Below are 22870 nucleotides of genomic sequence, written 5' to 3'. Positions count from 1 at the left end.
TTATCAGATGGAATGGAGTTATCAAGAATGACATTAAGGTTGGAAGGAAAACAATTCCTCTAATATTCAAATCATTGTCTAATGGCTTGCTTAGCTGACACACTCAGATATCTACAGCCCTGTATGCAGAGAAATGACGATACTAAAAACCACTGTATTGTGCACTTTAAAGGGTTGAAAATTATGTTATGTGAATTGTGTTTCATTAACACACAAAAAATGAGTGATCATCGTAATCTCAATCTTTCAATTCAACATCCAAGCATAATACAAATATGACATCTGCCCTTACCCTCCTCATACACAGTGTGAGATCTGTTACCTTATAGGTTCACGGCTGTGGTGATCTGGGCAGCCTGCTTAGAGAAGAAGTCTACTGTTTGTCACTGAATAACTATAACGCACAGAGTCTCTGTGTGCCTGTGTTGGACACACAGTATCAATAAACAATGGCATATATAGGGTTATTTGTTGTGTAACTTGCACCTAACATCCATCCTAATTACAATTCCAGAGCCAAACTACTAGGAGGAGGATTCTCTCAGGACCCAAGCAAGGGGCTGAGAGAGCAGAGAATGTGTCAGGGAGCTACTGCTATAAGTTGCTTCTTCCATGAGCACACAGAGGATGCCATTCCTGTGATGGTGCATTTACTTGATTTCAGCATGGTCGCTTCCAAAATTCACAGTTTCTGGTAACTGCATATAGAATGTAAATGTGTTATTGTTCTCTTCCAGGAAAGAAGGGACGCTGTGTGGTAAATGGGATGACCATGTACAACAGAGCTGTTTGGTCCCCTGAGCCCTGTACTACCTGCCTCTGCTTGGATGGACGAGTGCTATGTGATGAGACCGCCTGCCCTCATCAAACATGCCCCCAGACAGTCACACCTGAAGGAGAATGCTGCCCTGTCTGCTCTGATACTGGTAGGCAGATTTAGTCAAAAACAAAACCACATGTGATTTAGTCTTAAACTTGTATTGGTTTTTATTTGTCACTATCTGAAGTGTTAAATTATGATAAATTAGTCATCAGGGGATTTTAAATACTGGCATGATGATAAATTATTTGGGAAAGTGTATGGTAGGTAAGAAAAATTAAACACCCCGACTTTATCATTCAGGCACTGTCAGACTGAGTACCCTTGGTTCAGATGACATCCTACATCTGACTCTAGCTCTTTTTTTCTTTTTTTTAAGATTTATTTATTCATGCATACAAGAACCAGGGTACAGGCCAGAACTGCAGGAGGGTAAGAGGATTCACCAGAGACAGAGCAGGGAGCAGAACAGGCAGACTGATGGGGAGTAGTGGGCGAGCAGGAGAGGTCTGCTGCGCCATGTGGGTTTCTTCCTGGCAGGCTGGGATCGAACCCGCACGGCAGAGGCTGCAGACAGCTTCACAGTGCTACGCTCAGGCACCTGTGCCACCAGGAGGGCCCCTGACTCCCAGCTCTTGAGGTGATAAAGTTGACACAGCTCATGTCAGTGTGAGGAGCTCTGCTTAACTCCTTACATGTACCTCATTTAATCCAGCTCATTGTGGGTTTAATTATCATGCCAAATGAAGTCAAACAAATAACTCATGGTAAAGAAAGGGAGGAGAGTCTGCATCAGAAGAGAGCAGAGATTCATTCTCAGTCCTGCCTGATCATTATCACTCAATAATCTTAGGAATGAGGGGTGTGGCCCTGAGAGACCGCTTTCTCTAGGGCACAGTATGTGCAGAACGGTCACCACCAGGTTTTGTTGGATGCTCACTGTCATCCCATTCCAGGAGGCTGATATCTGATGAAGCATAGGACCTTAAGGAAGGAACCAATGTCTCCTCCAAGAAAAGCCTAGCCAATGCCTTACGAAATAAACAAATAAATATGTACTAATGTGTTGAGCGAAGGGTAAAGATAGTTTTTTTTTTTTTATTTTTATTTTTATTTATTTATTTTTTTTTTTTTAGAGAGGCATGTTTTTCTTTCTTTATTTGTTTGTTTGTTTTTGTTTATACATGCACTGGGTACAGTCAGAAGCGCGGGAGGGTGAGAGAATTCACCAGAGCCAGAGCGGGGAGCAGAGCAGGCAGAAGGACCGAAGGACACTGCTGAGGGGAGCGGTGGGCGGCAGGAGAGGTCTACGCGCCATGTGGGACCCTCCTCCGGTGGCCGGGGAGCACCGGGGAACGAACCGGCGCTGCAGAGGCCGCGGGCAGCTTCGCAACCCAGCGCTCTACCGCTGCGCCACCGGGGAGGCCCGAAAGATAGTTTTTTCTATGATCATGCACAAAGGATGATGCAGGATAGGTGTCTACAAAAGTGTCCTGCCAGAAGGAACTTCAGAATACTTAGAATTACATTTTAAGATAGTATGCCTTGAAAAAACATTAGAAAACAGAAGTCTTTAATGAAACCAACTCCTTGGGGGAGAAATACAAGATTCAAAGTTCTCAGACAGTTTTCAAACAACTTGGAATATTCTTGAAACACTGGCTATTTTGGAAAAATAAACTTGGATATACGGGAAGGATTTTAACTGTTTCAATATGATAGCTTTAGTTTCCTTTTACTAATTTTTTCCTATTCTCCTCTCACATGTTCTGCCAGATGTGAAAAAAAAAAAAAAACTCACAGACTTTATAATATATACTTAATTGGAAGCTAAAGTAATTTCTTCAAATAATTTCATTTTCTGAATCTTCTCAGGGAGTAAGTTTATGTGTAGTATTAAATAAAAGCAGGGAGATGACTACGTAAATTGGTAAATCTAGGCACTGTGAACTCCCTCTTCCATAACTCTTCACTCAGAGGTGAGTCTGAAGTCCAGCCTTTCCTGTGTCTTCTCCATGTTCTGCCAAACACAATAATAGCTAAACACAAATACAGATAAATTTTCTACTGTTATCTATTTTATATCATGGAATCTTAAGAAATACTCTTCCTGTCTTAAGCCAGGACATGTTTTTTAAGTCTCAAGCAGGAAAAATTATGAGTAGAGAGTCTGGGAAGAAAAAAGAGAACTTTTGATAATTCCAAATTTCAGAGGATGCTTTTAAATCCATAGAGCTAAAAGAAAATCTGACCCCCCCAAAAAAATCTATAAAAAAAGTGAGTATCACTATTATAAGCAAGTAAAACATACATCTGTTTCAGTTTTTTTGTTTGAAAATGAACAGTATCTGTTATAAAGGCATCACATCTGATTACACCGCAATCTCACAACAGAACTGCTTACCATTTTGCATCATTTGGCAATATTATTCCCTCTTTAGTCACCAGGTAGCATGATATTCTAGCAAAAGTAAATATTAAGGCCCACATACAAGACAAGAAATGTCTACCACAGATCTTACAAAATAGAAATTTTTGTATTAATAAAAATAAAAATATTAAAATAATTCAGGAAAAAATTTCAAGCTGCATATCATATTTAAACTACACTTAAATACTTGGAGGGAATAATATTTACTAACCTCATTCTATGATTTTTCCTTTTATTAATATCACAACTTGCTCCTTCTGTCTCCTCCTTGTGTGGTCATTAGCCTCCTACTTGCTACTCACTGGCATAGCATTAAATGATAGAAATGAATTTTCTGGTGATTCTTCAGAACAAAGAAAACCTATCGATTCACTTCATAAGCAGTTGCCACCTCCTCAAGTGGACACAAACCATGCACTGAGGAAAGAGGAATTTCAATTTGAGGAGGATGAAGAGGAAATTAAAGAAGATGAAAGTAGGGAGGGAAATAAAAAGACCTCTGGGCCTAAAAATCAGGGGAGACTTCCCAATGAGGGGCAAAGCAGAGACAGGGGGATAAAGAGGCCTGGAGAGGAGGGGAAGCAGGTGCGCCAGCTGGGAAACCCAGCCAGCAAGAAGGATGAGGAGGATGAGGGGAACCAGGAGTCCAAAGAGGATGAGGAGGACGAGGACGTCAGAGGAGATGCCTTCAGGATGCCCTCACAACTCCCCATACCTGCTCCTCCCAGAGGCCAGCCATCTCTGCCCAGCAGGTGCGCTCTGTCCTACAAGACCATCAGTTGTATCGGCACTGACCTCACACAGATACCACCACTAACAGCATCAGAGATAACAAGCCTGGAGCTCATTGGTAAGAGATGTTGGTGTTTTATTTTGAGCTTTAAAAGTAAATAGGTCTCATTGCCTTAGGATGTTATTAATTTCATAATATAAACTGACCCTATAAGGATAAGTTTTCACAATCTTTAAAATACACACTTAGCAGAAGATATTACTTTACTGCCAAATAGCACAGTTAGGTATAAAGCAAATTCCTCCAAATCAAATCATGATTTGCTACTGACTTTTTCCTTAAGGGCAGTTTTGCTGAAGGCATATTTACATATAGTAAATCTTCCTTATTTTTAATGTGTTATAATGCATATAGTCATGCAACCACTACCCCAATTAAGGTTAACATATTTCTGACACCTCCCGAGCTCCCCTTATGAACTTTCTTCTGTCAGCTGTGGCTGTTTTCCACACTGTTTTCCATCTCTACAGTTATACTGTTTCCAGTATGTCACAGAAACGAACTCACATGGTTGTGTGCCCTGTTTTGGCGGCTTTTACTTACTGCATAAGTGAAATGGCCTGTGAGGCCATCATGGCTGTTGCATTTATCAGCTGCCTGCTCCTCCATACTCCTGAGTGGTATTCCATCTTTTGGATAGAATACAGGTACCAGCTGAAGGACATCTGGGTTATTTCCATTTCAAGGCAATTATTCATACCACTGCTATAAACAGCCACAAAGAAATAGTCACATGGGCCTAAGTTTCTTTTTCTCTGGGATACATAGCTAGGAATTGCACTGCTGAGGAATACAAAAGTACATGTTAAATTTTATAAGAAACTACTTACTGAACAGTTCCCTAAAAGTGGCTGTAACATTCCTGTCAGAAACGTCAGAGTTCCTACTGCTCCACACCCTGCCATTTGTTTTCCCCTCTCGTTTTCAGTGATTGTGGTGGGTCTGGAGTGGTTCAGATCTTTTGACCCTATATATAAGGCCACCGGAAAGGGTTCAGAGTACAGGAGTGGCATAACCATGGTATGTGTGAGACTGACCAGCAGGGAGACTGAGTCAGTGGATGAGCCTGGGTCTGTGTCTGGGTGACGGAGGCCCATATTGGGGGTTTCCCTAAAGGTGTGAGAATCTGATTAGGGTCCCAAATGTGACTTGAGGGAAACCAAGGAAATTGCCTCAGAAGTAATAAATGACCACATAAGCTAATACTGGTAGATAAAGTCTGACACTTGGTTCAGGATGGCCAATCTCACCAGCAGTGTTCACAGTCTTTCTGACACACACCAGGATCTTCATTCCCCATTCATTTGACCACCTGAGGCATTCCTCTCCTGCCCGATTTGTAGAAATCTAGAGTCTCATAAAAGATGGATGGCCTGCTCAGAATCATTATCTCAGTTTCATAGGAAGGTCACAGTAGTTTTTATAGAACTCACAATTTCTGGTTTGCTAATTTTCTGGATTTAAAGTCATCAACTAAATGTCCATAGATTGAAGTCATAGCAGTGTAAAACCAGATTTGGAGGTAATTGCAGAGATCTTTCTCCCCATTTCTTATTTAGAGAAGGCAATGATGTTCAGAGTATGTAAGTGATATGCCCTGGATTTCATCAATAAAGTTAATATCACATTTCTGGTCCAGGGTCTCAGAAACATCAATGGGAAAGTATGAAGAAATATAAAAACTGGTTACTATATAACCTTCCAGAAAAACATCTTTGTTGTAAAATGCATAATGCTATAGACTGTCTAGCAAACCACATCCTGGCTGTTTTAAGAGTCTCAGCTAAAACATTATGTACCAAAGCATACCAAGTCCTTAGAGTCAGAATTTTGACTATATTAGTCACAGCCTTATTTTTCTAAACATGTATTTGCTTATATCATATATACTGCATTCTTGTTATGAGTATTGTTTTCTCCTCTAGATTACATTCTCTTTTGCTATCAATGCAATTATACATGCACATGTATATATACATATGCATTCATACATGTGTACACATGTATATGAACATAAGCCTAAAATGATTCCTGTGTGTCCTAGATAATTCCATCATCTCCATTCCGGATGAAGCATTTAATGGATTACCCAACTTGAAAAGGCTTGATCTGAGCAGAAATAATATCAGCTCTTCAGGCATAGGTCCCAAAGCCTTCAAGGTAAGCACACACACTGGCTTTGAGTAATGATCCATTTGGACAACCTTCCTATACTTGTATAGGAAGTGGGGAAGGGAAGAATAGGGAGTATAGCGTGGAGAAGGGAGGAAAGTAAAGTGTTTAACTTATAGTTTTCTCCCAAATTAAGAGTTTCCTCTCTGATGTCCCTAAACTGTATTCAAGGTTCTGTTGAATACAGGCTCATTGTTTTATGTGTTTCTAGCTGGTTTTCCTATGCTTTACCCTCTGGGCATCACCACCATCAATGACAAAACTAATGTTTGGATTTGTAAAGTAGTTTCCCCCCAAGTATCTGAAAACATGTTGAAATATGGTCTCCACAATACCTGAGGTACTCCTGGGAATAAAGGAGAGCTTATCTGGAAACTCTATTAACATGTTCAGGCCAGCACACAGAGCTTCCTTATTTTGTGTTGTAGGCAAAATCTGATAAAGGAACTTTAGCAGATGGAAAAAATAACTGTGCTCAGAAATAAGTTAACATGGGGATTGGTTGAGGAGAGAAAACAGGGAAAAGCATAGATTAACCCATCAAAAGATTTAGGTTTGACTGAAATACATTTTAAAGGAAAAAAAGAAGAGAGAATCAAGAAATTTCAAGAAATAAAGGGAGAAACAAGAAAAGTTTTTGTGCATAGACAAATATATATCAATAAGAAGCCTTAAGTAACACATACTACCACTAACCCAAACTATCACTCTGGATGGTCTTCTTTCCACTCTGGACTAATCACTGGTCTCTTCTATGCTCACTTTTTGATTCTCATTCCAATTCTGGGATGGCAGATAAGAGACTTCCAGGTACCTGATGTCCCCCTGCTCCTGTCACATACTCAGGGTGCCTGTCTCATGCTAGTCACCCTTCTGGTAGAACAGCTGGGATTCCTGTACTTTCCTGTAATTGATCAGGAAGAAAGGCACTATCAGAAACTGCTCCTCTTTTTGTTTGGGGGGTCTCTGTTCCACTCCCATACTGTTGGCACCAGACTGTGAGCACTGCTGAGGTGAATCACCCTGTGTGGCTTCACTGGTACCTCTCCACTGTTGGTCATGCAGGCTTGTTTGGATAATGAAGGTGCACATCTCTAGGCAGTTGAAACTGGGGACCATATACAAATAGGTTGTAATAGTTGTTGCATTTAATTTTGAAGAATTTTCACAATAAATAATGTCATTTTATGATTCTTTCTACTTAGTGTAAATAGAAAACTGAGATTTACTACTACTACTTTGAAAGAATTCAAAATGTTATTTCAATTGTTAGTATCCATGACAGAGTCAGATCACTGCATGATAAACTTTGTGTCTATTGTTGAGAAGGTAAAAACATAAGATCTAGCAAAATATGAACAATCCAGTGGCGATGGGAGCTTTTTCCTGCTTACAAAAGCCACGATATAAATACAGGTGAATAGGATACTAAGCCACTGACTGTAGTTCGATGAGAATGCCTGGAAATAAATGCTATTAACAGGATTCATATCTACTTGGAAGGTAAGCCTGAGTAAATAGAGCAGGTTTCTGAGATATTAGTGATACTTCAAACTAACAAACAAATCAGATATCCTATTATACATCTGTGTACAGACAAAAAAGTGATTTTAAAATTTTCTTTTAAAGCGTCTGAAGAAGTTAACGCGCCTGAATATGGATGGAAATAATCTGGTGGAGATTCCTTCAGGATTACCATCTACATTAGAAGAACTTAAAATCAATGAGAACAATCTTCAGGCTCTGGATGAAGAAAGTTTATCAGGTATTTAACACTTGGTTTTAAGATGTGTCTTCTCATAACCTTTCTTCTGTAGTTGTGTAAATATTTTATTTGCAGTGCTGCCAAAAGAATACTTAGTAATGCTTTTTAGGTCACTTTACCATTTACGTTGACAAAATTTATTTTAACTAATCACTAATGGAACTTTAAAAAAGGTATTTTAAATGCACTGTCTTCAAAAAGTACTCCATCATCATGTGTCCTTAACAACAGGTATGTGTTTTGAGAAATGTGTTGTTAGGTGATTTTGTCTGTTGTGAACATCATAGAGCACATGGACACAAACTTGAATGGTGCAGCCTACCACAGGCTATATTGACAGGCCACTGTCATCTATGCAACCTGTTGTTGACTGATCGGTCATTAAGCAACACATGATTGTATAAAAGTATAAAAAAAAACTTGCAATGATTTAGGTTCTCATCATTCACAATGCTGTAACTGAGCTACTAATTGAATTACTAATAAAGAGTCAACCATGTAACGAACTGGCTGATGTTTTGGTGCCTGACAATGATACCAACACAGCACCCTGGCTTGCTGACTAGTCTCCTTTCTCACTACTACATTCTCAAGACATCCACCCACAACTACTGTCACCACCACACATTTTGCTATTTTAACTCATCATGTGTTTGCACAGGAGTGTGATGTATAAAGTATGGGTAAGTGGGCACATAAGTAGGTGTGTGACCATTAGCACATGAGCTCTGTGGCAGTCTTGTTTATGAGGGCTGCTCTGACCTTCTGGCACTCATGTATCCATAAGGGACATGTGCCCACAAGGCAAGATGGATAGCTTGGCCATCCAAGGGATAGGCCTCAGGGAGGCTGCCACCTTCTTGCTGTGATATGGTTGGAATCTATTCTTCCCAGGGTCATTTCTGGAACAAGCGGGATAACTGAAGTCATCATAATGTGAACAATAAAAAACAGCATTACATTTAGCTTTTCATGAATTCTAGCTAATGTCTTATATTAGGTTATGTGCTTCTTTAAGACAATGGCTGCCAATTTTTTCTGGTATAGCTCTTGAGGTATTGTGCCCAACACATTATTGGATTTGAAATATATTTACTATGGTAATGTTGGATAACCAAGCTTTTAAAAGAATAAAACAATTCAATTCTTTCCTTTTATTCCCCCAAACTTCATTGGAACAAAATTCTTCTGGTGAGGAGGAAAAAACAATAATGATGAGAATTGCCAAATCTGAGGATTACAGAGTTATGGAAAGACTATTTCCAGATGGGCTTCACAGTACACACGAAAACCATTAATGAACACAAATTTTGACGAGTTTTTCATATGGAAAAGGCATTAGAAAATTCAATTTCTAAGTTGAATTCTAAATGCTAGGTGAAATAGGCACAAAAGGAAAACCATCTTGGAAGAACATACTAATGGCTATATGTGAACTCCTGTGAGATCATATGTTATAAAATAGAAGTCCTGATTTGGAAAGTGCTCAACTGCTTCTCTGTACTCTTCTCCCATATGCACAGTACTTCTATATTCCCAGAGAGTCAACTCTGGAGGTCTTAGCTCATACAGGTTGCTAGTGAGGAAGTTCTCAACCGTCATCCCCAACTGATTGTCCCTGCACTCTTTCCACTGAGGACGAGTGGGCTCTTAGTCCCATCCCTGTGCTAGCCACTTGGGTGCTAGGTTCTTAGTCCTGTTCTGATGTTGGTCCCTTGAGTGCTGAATTCTTAGTCCTGTTTAAATGATGGCCCTTAGATCCTAGACTCTTAGTCTCATTCCTGTGCTGGCTCTTGGGGTTTGGATTTTCTTGTGACTGCTGCAGTCATTGGAGCTTCTCGACTCCTGAGTCCCGTGCATGTGACCGGTGAGGCTGGCTGTAAGTAAGCAGGGTAAGCCCAAGTATAGGCCACCCCTGGTGCTGTGGCACTGCTCTTTTCCTGGGTGGAAGTCCTGACCTGACCATTAAAGGCTGTTGCTCTTGTGTTATCTCTCTCATGACAGGTCTTCACTCATGATCTTTCAGAGAAGTGGGGAGGTAGGGGCACTCCAGGAAGAGAAACAGCATGTATACCTGTGGATCTGGGGGTGAGAAACAAGACATGGGTAACACAAGACAGTGCAGGACTGAATGTGCCATATGAGGTACAGGGAGCTTATACAGGATCCACTGAGAGGTCTGTATCCCACTAAGAAAGGAGGGGGGCTATGCATGCAAAAAGGAGGGACAGCAAGAGAAATATGGGCATGCTTACAAACATTTTCCGCCTTCACTCTTGATCATTGTGGACCTCTAGAAAAGATAGTGTGCTGTTGGCTACTTGTAATGCCTCTGAGGCTGTGTCATCATGCATGTCCATCCACATGCATGACATGTCATGTCACCTCCCCCACACAAAAATATGTGTTGTGTGTTGTTTCTCTCTTGCTTATGAAATCATGTAATGACCATTAGTCTACTTCTACCTGTCATCAGAAAACCTCTACAACATTCCAAAACCTCAACTATATAATAAACTAGATAAATACGCTGGATTCTCAACATCCTTAGTTTTCGAAATTTAAGAGAAATGCAGAAATATAACACTCATCATAATTTACTAAAATGCCTTCCTACTTCCTGTCTTGTGGTTCATCAACTGATCCTAACCACAACCATCAGATTAATCTGTCATGCTGACCCCACTATGCAGAGAACGGTAAAGACCCTGCAAAATCTACTTTTGCAACCAGCAAACTTCACCCAGGAACCCTGAGCACACCCATGTGGGTTTTCACACGCATACATGTGCACCTGGCTACTCAGCCTCTGTTTCCACCTCCATCTTTTTATCCCCGACAGCCTGACTCCACTGTACTTCCATACTACTCACAACTGCCCTACCTTCACTTTGCCATCTTCTAGCATCTCTTATCTGTATTCCTCTTGCTTATACTATGCTCTGCTCCTCTGATATGCCCAAGCATAGGAACTGATGTGCACAGAGCATTCGGTGCAATGCCCACAACTTGAGTTCAGTATGAAAACAACCCATGTCCTAGAAATCCTGGCCACTGAACAAAGTCCAAAGTTACACCCTGAGTTTTGACTCACGCCTCTGGGCACCATCACTGCTGAGCTGTCCATTCTCTTTTTTAAAACTTCCAATCAATGTGGATCATACCACTCTTGAAGCCAGCAGAAATAATTTAGAAAAAAAACATGTTTGTATAAAGGCTTCCTTGGTAGCTCAATCTGAATATGTGGAGAATGTTTGACTTTTCTCCCTTCAAAATGTACTTTTGGCTGCATTCTCTGCCAGGAAATGAATAACTGTGATGGGAATTCATGTTCTTTCCCATTGCTGCAACTCCCTGTTCAGAGGCTGAGGGTTCACTGGGCAGAGCATTCTTTTCTGGGTCCTGGAAAGGGAAGCACCCCTTGTAGACAATCCTATCTGTCACCATCATGCTGCCTGTACACGAGCTGTCCTGTAAAACCCTCCAGTGACCTTCACCAAACTGTTACCTTTTGCTTCCCTGTGTGACTGCCTCATTAGGGCTCCCTAACCCTCCTCCCTGTCTCTTTCCCCTCTACTCCAAGCTCTCTTCTCTAACCTCGCCCCCTTTGTACCTTGACTTTGTTCCCTGCCTCTTTTCCCCTATCTACATCCTGACCTCCCTGCCCCCTTCCCTTTGTACCCACTCTTCTTCTTATACCCCCTGTTCCCCTTTGCACCTTGACTCTCCTCCCTAGCTCCCTTGTCCCTCCTCTTTGTATCCCGATTCTCCTTGTCCTCTCCGGCCCCTCTGCACCCAACTCTCCTCCCGGTTTACTCCTCCTCTATACCCCAACTCTCCCCCTTTCATACATCCCCTTCTCTGTTCTGTGTACATACTTTCATTATATAGCATCCCAAATTTCTTTCCACATGCACCTCTCTTTGGCCCATGCATTCGGCATTTGGCTCTGGCTATGGCACATTTGGATCTTGCAAATTGATTAAAAGGCTCGATAGGGGAGTATATAAAAAGAAACTACAGCATCTGTCTTCCAAAGACGCTGAACACCTCATAGGACATTTTGAAAGGGTATAGAAATTGCATGTTTTTTCAATTATCCTAATGTCCTAATAATTTTTTTTTAAATAGGCTTAAATCAATTGGTCACCTTAGAAATGGAAGGGAACAATCTCAGTGAAATCAATGTCAATCCACTAGCTTTCAAACCTCTGAAGAGCCTATCCTACCTGCGTCTGGGAAGAAATAAATTCAGAATTATACCACAGGGTCTTCCTGATTCTATTGAGGTATCAATGTTTTTCTTTATTGTTTTATATTTTAAATACAACAGAAGAAAGCATATATTTTAAAAGATTATTATGAAGCATATTAAACATAGTAGTTTCAGTGCTAATATATAGTAGTTACCATAATTTGAGAACTGCTTTCTTGTCAATCAATACAAAACTATGAATCAAAGTTATAATTAATAGTAAAAACTCTTGATAAAGTGAAATTGTTCCTGTTGAGACTTTAAACAGAAACTACAACTTGTAAAAAGTAGTCTGATTGCAAGATAGTTTAAACCTATCCAAGCTAGACTCCTGACACTTATCCCAGACTGTTCCATCCAGAGTAGCCATGTGGACTAGTAGGGATTTTGCATGGACAGACCCATTTGCAGAGATCTACAGCTTACCAACTCCAACCAGATCCTACCAAGGGCTCATGCAATGTCCTGTCTATCCCTGCCTCTTGGATATGGGGTCTTCTTTGTTGCAGCAAGGGACAAACAACCTAGAAGGTTCTCTAGGTGGTCTCTGCTATTGACTGAAATGCCCCAACTTCATGAAACATGGACATATGACCAATGGGAACTTAGGGACATGTGTGTGCATGTGTATGTGTACGCGTGTGTGCGCACACACACAGAGCTAGAAGGTAGGATGAGCCTGCTATGAGCCCAAAGAGTAGGTCACCTGCCACAGCCATTGTCCTTCCTCTTCCTCCTATCTGCAGTCTGAGATGTAACTTTAGAACTTATCAATCAGCTCCAATACCTGGCTTACATTGTTTGGAATCTAAAGAAATACAGATTCCTGGACCTATGCTAAATCAGATTCTTCAGTGGGTAAGGCCTGCAATTTATAATTTAATTTCTTTAAAAATTAAAATTTTAAATAGAAAATGCATACATACCCACTCCTTGAAAATACAAAAGAGTGTATCTCCATCCCAAGTGTGAACTTCCCACTCCTAGAGCCTCTTTCCAGAGCCTGGAGGTGCTGTCCATGCAGGAGTATGTGCTCTGAACCCTTCCAAGGTGCTATCTCACAGCCCCAATTTCAATGCATGGATGAGTATGCTCTGAGGTACACTGAGGTTGGAACTTACATTTTAAAAATCACAAGTGGTCTTAATATACAACCATGTGTGGAAACCAGTAATCTAGTTCATCCTCCTAAATACTATGAAGTTGTAAAAACAAAAGAACTAAAATTGGTGTACCCATCTGTAACAAATGCCAAAGTTAAATGGCAAAGAATGGGAAATTAAAATTGGAATAGAGAGCTATATTATATAGCTCTCTAATATATGAGAGCTAATATCTCTAATATCTAATATTATATAGCTCTCTAATATGTAAGATATATACCAATTCTCCTGAGTTCCAAAAAAATCCTTTAGTGAGAAACTCCCTCTAATGCCAACTGAATTTAACTTGAAGGCAACTAGCTATTAAAAACTTATTAGCAGTTCTAGCAAACTTCACCGAGTTGTTAAATGAAGGCTTGTAAATAAGCTTTAATAAAATCAATTACAATACAAGGAAGTCCAAAAAAACATGAGCCAAAAAAATAAAAAGAAAAGAAAAAAACTACAAACAGCACAGACTAATGGGAAGCATGCTGACTGGAGCCAGGGGCAATGGGACAAGATTCTTGTGTATCTGACACGTGGCATTGGCACACCAATTGTCTTTCCACTGCTACGTGGAAATGGTAATTCTTAGTGTTTTCTAGGATTCTGAAGCTCAAATGAGATAATTTATGTAAGTTTTTGTAAATTATAAAGCTTTGTAAATTATAAAATTCACTAAATTCCATAACCATGACAGATAGCATTTCATTATACTCATTAGGAAGTTTGACAACTTAAATAAATGAATTGATACGGAAGAGCAGTAAGGCTCTTTAGATAACACTAGTGAGAATATAACACCATCTTAATCTCTATGAAATGGAATACATTTATCGATTAACAATTAACTATTAAAATAAGTCTTTTCTCTTAATTACAGGAATTGTACCTAGAAAATAACCAAATTGAAGAAATAACTGAACTTTGTTTTAATCGTACCAGAAAGATCAATGTCATTGTATTACGCTATAATAACATTGAAGAACACAGGATTGCTCCTTTAGCCTGGATAAATCAAGAGTAAGTATATGTTGCAAGTATATGTTTACCTTTCTTAGAGGATTCCTTCTCTTTGCTGTTATTAAACAGGGCATAAAAAGGGTGCTATGAGGGAAGTTGAAGGTTCTGAAGGGCTTGTGAGAGCTTCCTTTTCCAGTAAAGTCAAAACTTGGCTACTGCAGTACCCCCTTATCTGTGGTTTCAATTTCCATAAGTTCAGTTATGCTCCAAAAATATTACGGGCAATAAGATATTTTGGGAGAGAGACCACTTTCACACAACTTATTACAATATGTTGTTACAATACTTTCTTTTATTACCTAATTTATAATTTAAACTTTATCCTAAGTCTGTATGTCTAGGAAGGAATGTAGCACACAAAGAGCTCAGTACTATCTACCAGAAGTCTTGGAACATACCCCTGAGGATAAGGAGGGGCTACTGTACTTCATTATATGAGTGGTGTTAGGGTTAATGGGGTCACTGTTGCCTGGACACCCTAAAATATGCCATGTCCTGAGTCAGCCAGATCTGAGCAGAGCACTGTGAGCCTAAGTGCTGATAACAGCTTTGTTGGTCTCACAGGGTGGTTCAGGTTAAATGAGATGATCCCCTGTACACAGACAGAAAGGAATGCTCCTCCTCCCCTCACACCAACAGGTAGAAATACCAGGCTTCACTGTGCTACACCACTTTCCTCAGTCACCGAAACCACTTATATCAAGTCTCATGGAATTGAGTGTAGACTATCCAGCTGATGGGGCAAAAGCAGAATCCAATGTCCTGGAGTAATCAGCCACCCTCAGGGAAGGGGTGCGCATGGGATCTTACATGGCAGTAGTAGGAGTCCTGGGACAGAGCCAGGGACACAGTGTAGAGATGAACAGAGACCTCCGGGTCACCTGGGCTCAGCAGGAGGTGGTGGATTGAGGATGGTGGGGTCTTCATCTGGTGAGGCTTCTGAAATGAGCCAGGAGGCTCACAACATTTCCCAGAGCATGTGGCCAATTAACCACATTTTCTAGATCCCCCAGTCTCCTCCTGTGCCCCAGGTGTGCTGGCCATCAGATCAAATATGGAATGGAAATGCAAATACACCACAACTTCACTATTCCTGCTAGAACTAAAGATCAGTTGGGGATAAGCAGTTTGTTGTCATCTAAGACGTCTGGATTTCATTTCTGATTTCAGTTTGACCCAAGAGATATTTAGGGCCCTCTTGGCCTCAGCATTATGCCCAGATATGAGTTTTTCTCTCTGAACTTGAGCACTCCTCTTTCATGGAGTGTGATATGGTGAGGGCCAATGTGGTGCCGGGTAAGAGTATGAACTGTGGGTCATAGCTGCGCAACTACACACACACACTGAGTGCTGGAAGGAAAGCCGGGAGCTCAAGGTCACTGTTCTGATGTTCTGTCTTTGCCACAGGAATCTAGAATCAATTGACCTCTCCTACAACAAGCTCTACCATGTTCCCTCCTATCTACCCAAGTCCCTGCTGCACCTCGTGCTCATAGGGAATCAGATAGAGCGCATCCCTGGCTATGTGTTGGGCCACATGGAGCCAGGTCTGGAATACCTGTACCTGTCATTTAACAAACTCACTGACGATGGGGTGGACCGGGTATCGTTCTATGGAGCCTATCATTCTCTGAGAGAATTGTTTCTGGATCACAATGACTTAAAATCTATACCACCTGGGATACAAGAAATGAAAGCACTACATTTCCTGAGGTTGAACAACAACAAGATAAGGTAAATTTTGATTTTTTCAATTGAAAGTGCTGTAGTTGACAAAACACATGATTAAATAACAAAGACCCAATGTCTGAGACTTATGTCAAGGAAAAAAGAAAGCGACAAGAGGTTGAATTAAACATGATTGGGAAATAGAACTGTTAAAGCCAGATGACAGGTTCATGAGGATTAATTTTAGTCTTTTTAAAAATTTTTGTATATTGGGGCCTCCTTGGTGGCGCAAGGGGTTAAGATGCAACCTATGAAGCTATTTGCAGCCACTGTAGCACTAGTTCAATCCCCGGCCAGGGAGCTACCTACATGGCGCAGCAGACCTCTCTTGACTTGCCCACTACTCCCCTCAGCAGTGTATTTCAGTAGATCTGCCTATTCTGTTCCCCACTCTGTCTCTGGTGAATTCTCTCATCCCACCCACAACTCTGGCCTGTACCCCAGTTCCTGTATGTATAAATAAAGAAATCTTTAAAAAAATTTTTTGTGTGTATTTATGCAAACTTCATTAGCAAAATGTTTAAAAAATAGAGTATGACTATATAACAGTGAAACCTTAAAGACAGAAACAAATGAGATTTAAAGGCAATAGATGGACCTCCCCAGTGGCGCAGCAGTTGAGCGCTGGGTTGCGAAGCTGCCCGCGGCCTCTGCGGCGCCGGTTTGATCCCTGGCTGCTCCCTGGCCACCGGAGGAGGGTCCCACATGGCGCGCAGACCTCTCCTGCCGCCCACTGCTCCCCTCAGCAGTGTACTTCGGTCCTTCTGCCTGCTCTGCTCCCCGCTCTGGCTCTGGTGAATTCTCTCACCCTCCCGCGCTTCTGACTGTACCCAGTGCTTGTATAAACAAGAAACAAACAAACAAACAAACAAATAAATAAATAAATAAATAAACATGCCTCTATAAAAAAAAAATAAAGGCAATAGATCACGGTGCTTCTCTACATTCATATATCATTTAAAAAGCTCTAATTTGTACAGCACAAAGCCTAAATGCATGCCAAAATTAAAGGTGTTTCTAGCTGGATTTTTCTGAAGGCAAAATTCTGAATAAATGTATTAAGACCCAGTTTCCTTCACTTCTGGGGACATATTTTTTTCCTGTCAGTTTTCTGTCTGTGCCTGACCCTCTCCCTGCCTAGGAAGCATGAATGTCTCAAGAACCATTCTGGAAAATCTTGTTTTGTGCTGGCAAGAGTAAAACGGGATTCCAGAGTTCTGTGTCCTGTCCCTAGGGTTATACCCTTGTTCATTTCCTATCTCTAAAATTCCAGAGACACTTATACTCCCAAAACACCAAAGAGAGAAGGGTTCTAAGTTTATAAAAGTACTGGGGAGAGAAGGGGGATCTGTAAAATTGAGTTTCAAAATTTTTGACTACAATTTTCTTTACAGGTTGAGTTATACATATACTGTGTATGTTTATTCCACTTCTGGAAATTCTAAAATTTATCAGTGAACTTAGGTAGTCACAGCCTGATATCTCTATTATAAACTTTCTCTTGACCACAGAAGCAGTGGTTTCACTCACAGATGATTGTTGTTTGAATCTTAAGGGTTAAAAAATGATGATTTTCTATTTTTGTAATTCTTTTCACAGTTGTTAGCTGGGATTCATTTCTATAGAACTTTCTCTTATCAACTAGGGCTACTTTGTTTTGTTTTGTTTATTTTTTATATTTAAAGAGCAGGTTTATTAGAAAAGGGATAGGATAATAAAAGACACTTGCATACACACCAGATGGCAGGAAGAGCTGCCCCGAAAGGGACAGGTTTGCTAAGAGAGGCCTGCATGGTTGCAGGCAGGGGACCTTGAGGAGAGCAGCCTCTGCAGAGGGAGGTCAGCGAAGAGAAGCCCCAGCATGGGACAGGTCATGGGCAGGCAAGAAGCTGCTGCCCTGTGAAGGGAGAGAGTTGGTGAAAAGAAGCACCTGCATAGTCACAGGTAGGCAAACGGAGTGCTGCCAGGGCTAATTTGTTATTCTGAAAGGTTAGGTAAATCAAGTCCTTGCCTTTAAAATGCCCATCGAAGTAAAAAGTTTATTACAGATTTGTAACTAGATGACATGTCTAAGTAAATTTACTGCGGTGGTCATTTGGATATACATATATCAAATCATGCTGTACACTGTAAACAAATATAATGTTTTATGTCAATTATATCTCAATAAAATTGAAAAACGACATACAATTAGACTAAATATATATTAAAATGTTAATAGCGGATGTGGGGGGGAAGGTTAGTGCTAAACATTTTGGCTTTATTCTTTTGTTTTTTGACATTTTTTCTTTCTTTGGAGAATCAACATGCATTTATGGTTTTATATATTAAGGTTGTAATTACTGTTCTTAAACTTAAGCCATCCCTCTATCTGTGGACAGAGCCTCCCTCTGCAGAGTCCCAGCATCCTTCACTAGGCAACACTCTTCATGGCCCCAATATGGTACATTCCTTTCAAACTAGTTTCTAGTGTTTCAAGACTTGGTGGACTGCTAGGAGCTATGTATTTTGTAAAGAAAAAGAATATTAGTTCATACTGACATTCCTAATTCAAATGTAACTATAAAGTATTCCTTTTGTTTTAATCTTGTTTCTCTTATACTGCATCTAGGTTTCTAACAATGTTAGCATAAGTTTGTTTTCTTACAATATTTAAATACCAGCTTCAAAATGTCATCACCTGGCGCTGGAAGGGATCATGCTCAGCGAAATAAGCCAAAAAGAAAAAGAAAAATACCGGATGGTCTCACTCATAGCAGGAATCTAGAAAACTTAAATAAGGGACCAGGAAAATGAATAACTATAAGAAAGTGAAAATCAAAATCAACAAAAAACTATGAACCAGAGACACTTTTAGGGGGGCGGGGGTGGGAGGGGAGGGATTGGGGTCAGAATGGGGGGGCTGCAATTGTATGGGGAATATAACAATAAAATTTATTAAAAAAAAAAACAAAATGTCATCACCATTATTATGGTAACAACAAAAATACTTCATTTTTTACAGTGTTTTTGGTAGCTCTATTTGTCTTTAGAATATGTTTCATGAAGAATGTATAACTGAAATACAGTTTTCTCTATAACAAGATGTCAACAACTTAATATCCATTAGTTAGTTTTTGCTTTTTAGGAATTACTGTTTTCTATCTGAATTAATATTATTTTTACTATGTTACACATTAATGTGATTCCATAGTCAAAACTATGTAACAAGCTATATTGGAAAGTCTTCTGTCCCAGTCCCTCATGCCCTATTCCATCCTTCCTCAAAGGTGAAATATTTCTATTAATTCCAGATTATCTTTTGCAAATGTAAGTATACACAAATACACATATTCATATTCCCCACCCCACCCACAATTATTACATAAGTCATTACACAGATGTCTCACACTCTTTCTCTCTCCTTCTCTCTCTCATATGTTTTTCCTATGTTTAAATTTAATTTTTACAAATTAGGAGTACATCCTGCTTCTCACTCCTATCAACATAGAAAGAATTTCCTCATCCCTTTAACAACTGAATAGTATTCTACTTCTCAACCAATTTCTTATTGACACTTATTCAATCAATTCCTTATTGATACTTTGACTTCTTCCATTCTTTTGCTACTACATTGAAGTTACACACATGAACTTTGTGTAAACATCATTTTGTGCTTTTCCACTCTAAGTTTAGGGTAGATTCCTATAGGTAGGATTGCACATGTAATTTTGCTAGATATTGTCAAATTCGTCTCCATAGAGTTGTATTGTTTTGAATTCCCTCAATGATGATGAACTTACTGCTTTTTTTTTTTTGGTAGCAAATCTGGTGAGTAGTATGCCTGACTAGTTTCAATTTACACTTCTCTTATGAGAAATGAAATTGAGCACCTTTGCATATATACACGTCATTTATTTCTTCTGTTAGCTAGTAACCCAAATATTTTTTTTCCTCTTTTCTCCCTTTTCCTCCCAGGTTTTTAGGAGGTCTTTATATTTAACCTTTTTCTGTGATTAAGTTGCAAATACTTTCTTCTAGTCTGTCATTTGTCTTTAATCTGTTCGTATTCCATTTATTAATTTTTCTTTCAGTGCTTCTGGTTTTTGGTCACAAATAGGAAGATTCTTCCACAGTCCTAGACTAAGATCATGCTTTATTCCAGTACTTCTATGGCTTCATCTTTTATAGTCAGATCTCTCAGCTATCAGGATTTTTTTTCTGGTATATACGAAGAGGATCCCATTTAATTTTAAGAAAAAACAACTTTTTAAAACAAATGTAAAACTTAACTTCTAAGTTATTAAGGCAGAATATTACTTGGATCTTTTGTGACTTGTATATATCTGTTTTTCCTTAGGAATATTCTTCCAGAACAAATTTGCAATATTGAAGAAGATGATGATTCAACCCTGGAACATCTTCATCTTGAAAACAATTATATTAAAACAAGAGAAATATCATCGTATGCATTTTCATGCATAAGATCATATTCAAGCATCGTTCTTAAACCACAAAATATCAAGTAATTTCAAGTTTTCCTTACCATTTCTAAATTGTAGTCTTATATTTATTGCAGAAGCATTTGTCATCAGTAGAAAAGACAAGCCGCCTCATGTTATATTCAGTATCTTTAAGCAGGCAACCAGATCCACCAATCCACAGATGAACAACCAAAAACACAGCTACAAGGTTTAGTCTTCCAGCAGTATTATTGACAGTTACAGTTTCACATCTCTAGAAAGAAACCATTCTATTGCAAGGTTTTTCTCCTGAGAACAGTATGTTATGTGCATTGCAGAGCTAGACTGGGAAAATCTGGAACAACAGACTTCAGTATTACCGTGAGTTGAGACTCCCCTGTATCCTTTTAAAAATGTTGTATGCTATGGTTCAAAACCAAGAAGTATATGACAGGGAGAAGTAACAGGTACAATTTGTGAATTAGTGTTTTGTTTATTATTCTATTGTTAAAACAACAGTAAGACCTTAATGCTACAACTATTGTATAAATAGTTATAGGCTTGACTTTGCAGCCTTCTATTGATTACATGTGTGAAATTAAAACACTTTTGCAAAGTTAATTTCCAGTTTTTGAGAATTGTACTATGGCATGTAAGTGGTTATTAAAATTAGGGGAGGCTCAGAGCAGGGTGCATGCAAACTCCAGAGTAATTTTGAGACTTTTCCTTAAGTCTAAAAAGTATTTTAAGATCAACTTCACTATTCTTTACTCAGGATCAACAGATTTTATGAAAGCAGCAGCATTTGTTTAAAATAAGTTAATTATCTTTGATTATAACTTGGTAAATGTAGACCCAATGCATGAAATTTTGAAATTTTTTTCTCCATTGGTCATTGTTAATGTCATCTTCTTTGCCCTAATTTACTCAACTGTATCCTTTTATTCAGCTCAATCTAACACAAAGCTATTAGTATTTACGATGTACTAGACTTCACCAAAACCATTTAATAAAATTTTCATCATGTAGTGGTCTTCTATCTTATGTGTAAATGACACATATGAAAACTATGCTGACTTCTGCCTGTTATTCTCAGTTTTGTGTCCTGAAAAACACTAGACTAAGAACTTCAGTTCCTGTCTTGACACCTTGGACAGATTACTACAATGTTTCAAACTTCAGTTAATATTTTAATAGTTCTCTCCCCATGATCAGAACCTTTCAGCCCCGCTTCACAAGGATGTTATGAAGATCGGAGAAGAATGAAAAGCATCTGGGAAAGTTGGAGTGCACAGCAAGTGTAGTTATTATTACCAATCTTTCATAAAAAATTGAGAGCAACAGCACATTCAACTGAAGTTTATTATTTTCTGGGCAATCTTTAAAATGTTAAAGTTTGATTCAACCATTTGAGCTAATGTTATTTCTAAGTTCCCTCTCCTAATACCTAGGATTTTGAGATTTCAACATGAACAAGAATAGTAATATGATGAATACTGTCAGATTCAAGGTCAAAGACTTAAGGCAAGTGGCTAGGAACAGAATGACATACAATCTCATAGAACAAAAAGTTGTGTCTGATAATCAGTTTAGCAATGTAGGAGCATTACTAATTTAAGTTGGTCAAGCTGAAAGTAAGGATCAGATTAAGAACAAGAAAATACAACAATCCATTTAACAAGAATCCTGTACTGCTTTTTGCAGTGTGAAAATAAATGCATCAACATAAATGGTTTAAGGAAATATAAGTGGTAAGCAAAATTAGTGTCAGAGGGGGCCTCAAATGAATAAGGTGAGTCAACAGAATTAGCATCCTGGAATGACAGACTGAGCCATGCCTGCATTCATTCTTCACCCTGACTGTATTCAGCTATTATTGTTCAGATGTTATTCTAGAGATAGGGACAAACAGATCTGCTCACTGGTAATGTATAGTCTGGAAAGGGCAATAAACATGAAATAAATAAGGCAATTAAGCCAACTGCTAAGTGCAATGAAGTCAGTACACAGGGCAGGAATGCAAGAAACGCTGGGCTCCTGGGATGTCTTCTTGAGTTTGGGAGGCTCCCAGGTTCCAGGGCTCAAGAGAGTCCACGCCTCATAAGGCCAAGAAAGACACAGCTATACCCAGCAGCCTTACAGTGAGACCACTGAGATCCTGCAGTGTGTTTAGGACATCCTCATAAGAGCAGAACCTCTAGAAAGGCTGAAAAACAGAATGACTGATGGAGCTTTGTCCTTAAGTTGGAAGATGTTTTTACTTCAATTGATTGTGTCATTTAAAAACATAAAATAT

The 22870-nt window shown here is 39.3% G+C and overlaps 2 protein-coding genes across 2 annotated transcripts in view; one reads left to right on the top strand and one right to left on the bottom strand.

Moving 5' to 3' along the window:
* The window catches only part of ECM2 (extracellular matrix protein 2), a gene marked incomplete at its 3' end in the record, with an annotated part of 28726 nt that extends 8086 nt beyond the window's left edge, over positions 1 to 20640 (top strand). The window contains exons 2-9 of the mRNA XM_084237445.1: positions 738 to 926; positions 3535 to 4101; positions 6089 to 6204; positions 7846 to 7981; positions 12113 to 12270; positions 14265 to 14404; positions 15812 to 16138; positions 20472 to 20640. Of these exons, the coding sequence (XP_084093571.1) occupies positions 738 to 926; positions 3535 to 4101; positions 6089 to 6204; positions 7846 to 7981; positions 12113 to 12270; positions 14265 to 14404; positions 15812 to 16138; positions 20472 to 20640 (1802 nt within the window). The remainder of the gene's footprint in view (positions 1 to 737; positions 927 to 3534; positions 4102 to 6088; positions 6205 to 7845; positions 7982 to 12112; positions 12271 to 14264; positions 14405 to 15811; positions 16139 to 20471) is intronic.
* The window catches only part of CENPP (centromere protein P), a gene marked incomplete at its 5' end in the record, with an annotated part of 170850 nt that overhangs the window by 54725 nt on the left and 93255 nt on the right, over positions 1 to 22870 (bottom strand). The window lies entirely within an intron of this gene.

Source organism: Talpa europaea, assembly GCF_964194135.1.
Source record: "Talpa europaea genome assembly, chromosome: 7".
NCBI lineage: Eukaryota > Metazoa > Chordata > Mammalia > Eulipotyphla > Talpidae > Talpa > Talpa europaea.
This window is presented reverse-complemented; position numbering and strand designations above follow the sequence as displayed.